The 7,361-nt window shown below is 44.3% G+C and overlaps 1 protein-coding gene across 1 annotated transcript; it reads left to right on the top strand.

Moving 5' to 3' along the window:
* The first annotated feature begins 34 nt into the window (after nt 1–34).
* LOC128477980 (uncharacterized) lies at nt 35–3,659 on the top strand. Its single transcript, XM_053458111.1, has 3 exons — nt 35–134; nt 2,251–2,328; nt 2,496–3,659. The coding sequence occupies exon 3, from the start codon at nt 2,805–2,807 to the stop codon at nt 3,513–3,515; it is 711 nt and encodes a 236-aa protein (XP_053314086.1). The 5' UTR covers nt 35–134; nt 2,251–2,328; nt 2,496–2,804; the 3' UTR covers nt 3,516–3,659.
* Nucleotides 3,660–7,361: the final 3,702 nt, after the last annotated feature.

Consider the following 7,361-nt stretch of genomic DNA (forward strand, 5'->3'; position numbering starts at 1 on the left):
TCTCCTCAGCGCCTCCGCGCGCGCTCACTATTCCCTCAGAGCAGCTTTTCCGTGCGCGCCCAGTTCCGAACTTCCATGTGACGCGCTCCTCGTGCCCGTGATGAAGGATACACCAGAATAACGCTACTCCTAATGTTTATATATCTACATACCTCATATGGTACACGAGCCCCATATGGGGCAAATATAAATGATACATGGATAATATATATATATATATTTACATATATATATATATATATGGATAGATGATAGATTATTGATAGTGACGTATAATATTCTGTATGTCACATCACATTCTGTAATATGTTGACTCATGTACTCTTTGTATTTGTGTTGGAAATGTTTCATATTAATAATAAAATATTTTTAAGATTTGATTTTATTTTTACATTTTCTGTTTTTTTTGTCAAATATTCCAAAGAGTAGGCGGACCAGGCCGCCCCTCAAGGAGTTAATTTTTTTATCGAGCACGCGCATTCTCTCACGCCCTAACGGCCTCTGCAAGATTCAAAACACACGCATTACAACATCTACAGGAGCGTGTCCCGGGCAACAGACTGTACCAATACGCGCATCTTAATAGGGGGGGCTGGATGTTTCATGAAATCGAAAGGGGATTAAAAATAGAAGACGCCGTGATATATTTAGGAAAGGGGTTAAAAATATTGGTAAATGCAAAATAACAAGTAGTTATTGGTAGCTTCATGATAAAATGAGCACAAGATAATGAATTTTATATACATTCCCCCCTCCCGACAGAAATTGGCCTGTTCCAAAACACTTCTACAGCTGATCATTGAAAAAAGTGCAGTCTCTTCCAGGCAGGCTGCCAGCCCTGCATGCTAATTATTATTGATTGTTTTATATAGCGCCATCAAATTCCGTAGCGCTGTACAATGGGTAGACAGGACATACCATGTAGCATGTAACATAACAAACTGACTAACAGGTGAGGAGTGCCTAGCACAGAGGAGCTTACAATCTAGAGGGATTTAGGAAGTATTACACACTAGTAAAAGTATTGCAGGACAGGGACTAGGAAAGGTGAGCTAAAGGAATATGGGAGGTATTAGAATACATATAACATGTAACAGTGTATTTGTAAAGAACGTTGGGTAATACTCGGTACTAATAGTATGTTTAGTAGCAGTATTTATTCCAAAACAGATTCTTTGCATTATTTAATGTTTGACAATATCTGAAAAGTCATAATACGTGAAAATGATACAATAAATATATCGGGGAAGAAAAATCTATAGGTAACGTTATTAATCTGAAACCCAGCACAGCGCCCTCTGGGGGCCATGAAGTGCTGCGCTGCGGAATATGATGGCGCTATATAAAACAATTACAATAATAATACACATTGTACACCGCTGCGGAATATGATGGCGCTACATACAACAATAATAACAACACACATTGTACAGCTCTGCGGAATATGATGCCACTATATATAAATCAATAATAATAATAGCCGGTTGCAATAAGACATATCTGAAAAAAGAGACCGCTGAGGCCTTGAAAGCTTATGTAAGGCTGCATCTTTTTCTATGTTTGCCTAATAAAAAGTTTCGCCTTCTGCTACAGACCTGCAGCGCTTACAGGTTTCACTCATTTAACCCCCAAACAACAGAAACCCTCGTGTTTCTCTTCTGGGTGGAAATGTTTGGTGGGGACATTAGACAGATACGCCGTCACTTTAATTCAGCCAAGTGCCGTTTTGTGTCGGATGACATCAGGATGCCATTGTGATGTCACTGGTGGCAGGCTGCAGATTGATGAGTCGGTGTCACCAAAAGCCATTTCTCAGCGATAGAGATGAGAATGAGGATCGTTTTGCTTGTTTTGCTTGCAAGTTTTTTCAGTGTTTGTGGAGTAGATGTTCTGCAGGTGAGTAATGCTACCGCGCCAAGCTTCATCACAACAACATGGGATTTGGATCATTTGGGCGTCACCCCCTGGGGTAAAATAACCTGAGCTGGGGGCTTTGTAACCAATTGCGGCTCAGCCTGTGGAACCCAGCAAATCACGAGCCTTATTGTATCTGTTACATACAGACTTTCCCCTCGGAGATATAGGAGAGCGGGAGAGCTTGGCCTTTGGTGAGCCGTGATGTTCTCCTATGGCTCCCGTTCCCCGGTTCTGTAGGGTAACTCTGGGGTTATTTTGCAGTTTTCACCCCGTTGTCTTGGTTGACGGCACCGAGTCAAATCACTGTATCTGAAATCCTCTTTTCTCTTACAGGACGTCGTAATCTGGATTGATCATCTTCCAGAGGATAGCCGCGTCCCACCAGAAACCACCTACGAGTGCAATTATGAGGTAAGAAGGAAGAAACTGATGGCTTTGGGTAAAATTTGGGCAAGGTTTGGTTTTTGGATCTTAATATCTTAATGTATGACCGCTGCCTTTGTGATGACCAAATAGCTTCATTCACCACCTAGTGCCTTGCGGACAACACTGACCACCTTATGTCTCCCTCTGTTTAGGAAGATCCCGTGACGGAGAATGACTGCTTCTGCCATCAAGCAGCCGCTCTCGCGGTTCTGATCCCAGCGGTGATAGCCGTAAGCTGTGCTGTTGCAGCAGGGAAGGCTCTTTCGATAAGAACTGGAGAGCGAGATGCAGCCCCCGTGACTCCTCCACCAGGACCGCGGCAGGAAGGTTTAGTTGGTCCAGATGGCGGCACATCTTTCAGATCTTCTTTGGTTACGCTGATTATTCCATCACAGAGCTGCCAGCTGACCCAAAACCTGGACCTGCAGCTAATCGAGGAGACCCTTCTGGAAGCTTACCGGATGATGAAAAAGTCATCAAAGGCTTCAACCCATGAGAGAAAGAGGAGCGAGAAAACCACCACAGAACCACCGCAGATCTCATTGGGAACTGGAGAGGGAGATGCAGCCCCCGTGACTTCTCCACCAGGACCGCGGCAGGAAGGTTTAGTTGGTCCAGACGGCAGCACATCTTTCCAATGTTCTTTGGTAACCCTGATTATTCCATCACATAGCCGCCAGCTGACCCAAAACCTGGACCTGCAGCTAATCGAGGAGACCCTTCTGGAAGCGTACCGGAAGATGAAAGCGTCATCAAAGGCTTCAACCCATGAGAGAAAGAGGAGCAAGAAAACCACCGCTGTACCTGCCCAGATCTCATTGGGAAACCAAGAACGTTCCCAGCCCCTGCCCTATAACAACGTGGCATCTGCTGCCGGCGACTTCCAAACCAGCCGTGCCCTCGATGACACCGAACAGGGCCAAGAGATCTGTCACCCTCTTACACCTCTCCACAGTGACCTCCTCTCTATACCATCCGGAGAGCGCAGTGAGGAGCCGGTCAGAGCCAAGCCACGCACCACCACCACCACCCCCAGCGACGTGACCGTCCATCGTACACCAGTTCCTCGCAAAGACGGAGGGAAGAACCGCTGGCGTCTCGCTTCCCGGCTGAGAGCAGCTTTTCAAAAAATCGTTGATTTCTTTCTGTGCCGTCACTTTCCCAAAGAGTAGGAAGTGTCTGGGATGGATCCGGACGTGACCCGTCTCTCCATCGCATCGCAGTCACCCGGATAACGGACTTCACCCTCTGCCCCAAAACCCTCTGCTTCCCTGTTAGGAATTTCCCTATAGTGCAAATAAAATAAAAAAACACAATACGGAGTCGTCATTGAATAAGATTCCCCCGTCTGGTATTTACAATATTTTCCCGCGTATTAAACCCAAATCTGCAACGGGTTCTCGGTCACAAAGTTCCAGGTTTCCGTGTCGCCAATTGTCAGAAATGTGCATTGATAAAAACACCAAATCCCTGCATTTTTGTGCAGATTTTCGCTGTTGGAGCCAATTTTATTTTTTTCTCAAAATTAGTGAAAACGTACATTTTATTTATAAAATCTTTGAGAACACAGATATCCAGGAATAAGGGAGTTCAGGTGCGTTGAGCCCCCGGCAGACATACCGCTTAGCCTCTGAATACTAGATCTAATCGATTCACTGCTGTCTAATAATTTAATGCCCCATCCTGAGCCCCCACGTCTGACACCCCCATCCCAAGCAGACACCTGAGGGGTAGAATTGAGTTTATGGGATCGGATACCCATTGAAGTGGGGTAAATGCAGTTGTTCTTAGTGAGGTCAGGGTAAGGGAAGGTGCCAGGTCCCTGTCTCACCAAGTCTGCCCCGTGTTGGACCCGGTTCAAGGAGTCGGATTTAAATCACAGGGATCCGGGGGTTCTGTTTCATTGTACAGCAGAACATAAAACGGACCTACACCGTCCATCGGGGGTTTCTCACCCTCCTCCCATGCTGAAACAGAAAACAAAGGGGAAAAAAACGGTTAGTCATTTAAAAAAAAAAATCATTCAAATAATACAATAAATAATCATTTAAAAAAAAAATACAGTGAGCTAAGTGATGTCATTGTGACATCACTGGCATTAATAACATGTTCAAGAGGTCCCTAAGAGGACCTCTAACAATTTTTTTTAAAATATATATATATATATAAAAAATACAAAAAATAAAATATATAAAAAAGATAATTTTTTTTTTTTAAAACCTCACATCCCATTGCTCTAGCACAACATCTACACAGTATAACCCTCCTGCCCCCGTTCACAACCCCCAACCCCGTTAAGCCATAAGCATAACAATTCTAAACTTGGAGGGGATTTTCCATCACTTTACCTAATTTTGTGAGGATTCAGAGGGAATTTTTTTTTTTAAAAAATAGGTTTTTTTTAAAAATTTTCTCTAGTTTTTAATTAATTTCTCATTCGAACTTTTCAGCTAATCATCCAACTATGGTATCAAAAGAAAGCTCTATCTGTCCTTGAAAAAACAATGTATCGTTTACATGGGTACACTATTCACAGGAAAAGAGAATAATCGCTGAACTGACATACCCCAAAAATGGCAAAATTTCTCTGGGACTTGAGGTACCAAAAACCCCTGGGATTGAAGGGGTTAATGTATGTATATTGGCTAAAATCTGTGACAGTTCTCTTTGAACTTGTCCTGGTGAAAACTATCATGCGCTACCACAATAGACCACAAGGTGGCAGTGTAAACTCACACTCATTGCTTATGTTCTGTGTAAGGCTCAATGCTAAAGTCTCATCAAGAAAATAATAATTAATAATAATAATTAACAGTGTGCTATTAAATTGCGTTGGTTTTCACTCAGGGCCGCAGCTGTAATTGTTGTTTGGGTGAACGGGCTTGAGCCTTGGGTGAGATCGGATTTGAAAAGTCTTAACCGATAATAGGTGGATAGGCGTTCGTCTGCAACAGAAGCAACACAATTACTGTAAAAAAAAAATATTATTTTGGAATTTTACCCCAGATGTTTACATTTCAGAGCAAAAAAAAAAAGTCACAAAAGAATTTAAAAAAAAAAAAAGTTTGCCTTTTTTTTTTAGCGCAAGGCTGTGTGACTTTTATATTTTGTTCAGAAATGTAAACATTTAGGGCAAAATTCCAAGATAATGTCCATTTTTACAGTAATTGTGTTGCTACTGTTGCAGACGTATGCCTATCCACCTATTATTGGTTAAGACTTTTAAAATCTGATCTCACCCAAGGCTCAAGCCCGTTCACCCTACGCCAAAACACTCCTCAGTGAAATCAGATTTTTTTTATTATTAATATTATTATTATTACTTAATAATTATTAATATTATTATTATAATTAATTACATTATTATTATTAATATTTTTATACATCTTAAGCTCTGGAGTTACAACCAAACACAGCAGCCTGCAGCGCCACCTCCTGGTGATATATATATTAATAAATATATATATATAAATAATTAATATGTATATTTATTAATATATTTCCAGTAAATCTTCCAATTCCAGCGGCCAGCACCTGGTGAGATAATGGAGTCTATTCACTAAAAGTTGAGGCGGCGCATCTAAACATTTTCTCCTGCAGTATTCACTATTCCATGATCAGGTTTTTACAGCTGTCTGGACTGGCGAGAGGAGATCTGAGGATCTCCTCCAACGGCCATGATCTGTGCGGGACACTGTCGGAAATCGTGACTATCCTACGAAAACTGGGACACTGGTCAGGTATGCAAATATGCCATATGATGAGCTAAAACGTTGATGAAACGTATTTATTTTTCAAGCGATCCTCTTATAATATTCTCATGAGAGGTGTGAAACGCGTCAGCGCGTGGCCCTTACTCCTGCCGGATCCTCCGTAATGCTGTGATTTTGCTATCGTCCGAGGACGTCAATAAAGTTTGTTGGATTTTATTCCCCCTCTCCCTGTTATTTCCCGAGCCGGCGTCTCTCGCGCTGATTTCTTCTCCTCTGGGTGCAGCAGACACCTTCATGCATGGCGAAGCGCGCCGGGGCAGTTAATGTTTAAGCGCCAACGCCTCGTTTAACAGCTTTAGCCGCTGTGTTTAATGCCCTGTGACGGGTCAGATGGAAAAAAAGTGAACGGCGCCGGTCGGGCCCCTCGTGCCGGTCCAAGGTGGACACCAGGCCCCCTCCTATGTTTCTTCCAGAAGGCCTGGAGGAGAGCCGGATGTTCTTGGCCCTTCAGCGCAAGGGTTAGGGCCACCGACACGGGGGGCTCATAAGAGCTACCTGACTGCCCCCTCAGAAAAAACGCGTTAACCTAGACAGCCTCAAAGGGACACACCGGTCAACATAAGCACTTTAATGCATATGAGACTGCCGGAGGCGCTTTACATTTCCATGGTGCCCCCCCCCTCCCCCGCAAGTGCATGAATCCCCCCGTATGAATTTGCCCCTCTCCTCACCCCAAGATATGTTTCATGTGGTCATATTACCCAATGAGAGAGCAGTAAGAGACTGAAAGGCTTTGTTGCCGTAGCATCATAAAAAGAGTTTGATGTGTTTGTTGCGTTTGGACTACAATAAAATATCTGCTTAATTGGCTTTTCCTAAAATGTGGCTGAAAAGCCCTTTAAAGCAGTGAGAGCGAGCAAGAAAAGGACCCGGCGCGGGGACAGCATGAGAGCGAGCAAGAAAAGGACCCGGCGCGGGGACAGCATGAGAGCGAGCAAGAAAAGGACCCGGCGCGGGGACAGCATGAGAGCGAGCAAGAAAAGGACCCGGCGCGGGGACAGCATGAGAGCGAGCGAGAAAAGAACCCGGCACAGGGACAGCATGAGAGCGAGCAAGAAAAGGACCCGGCGCGGGGACAGCATGAGAGCGAGCAAGAAAAGGACCCGGCGCGGGGACAGCATGAGAGCGAGCGAGAAAAGAACCCGGCACGGGGACAGCATGAGAGCGAGCAAGAAAAGGACCCGGCGCGGGGACAGCATGAGAGCGAGCAAGAAAAGGACCCGGCGCGGGGACAGCATGAGAGCG

Source organism: Spea bombifrons, chromosome 1, assembly GCF_027358695.1.
Source record: "Spea bombifrons isolate aSpeBom1 chromosome 1, aSpeBom1.2.pri, whole genome shotgun sequence".
NCBI lineage: Eukaryota > Metazoa > Chordata > Amphibia > Anura > Pelobatidae > Spea > Spea bombifrons.

Bases quoted from the DNA above. Each gene is read 5' to 3' on its own strand.
- LOC128477980 (XM_053458111.1), top strand. From the start codon at position 2,805: ATGATGAAAAAGTCATCAAAGGCTTCAACCCATGAGAGAAAGAGGAGC.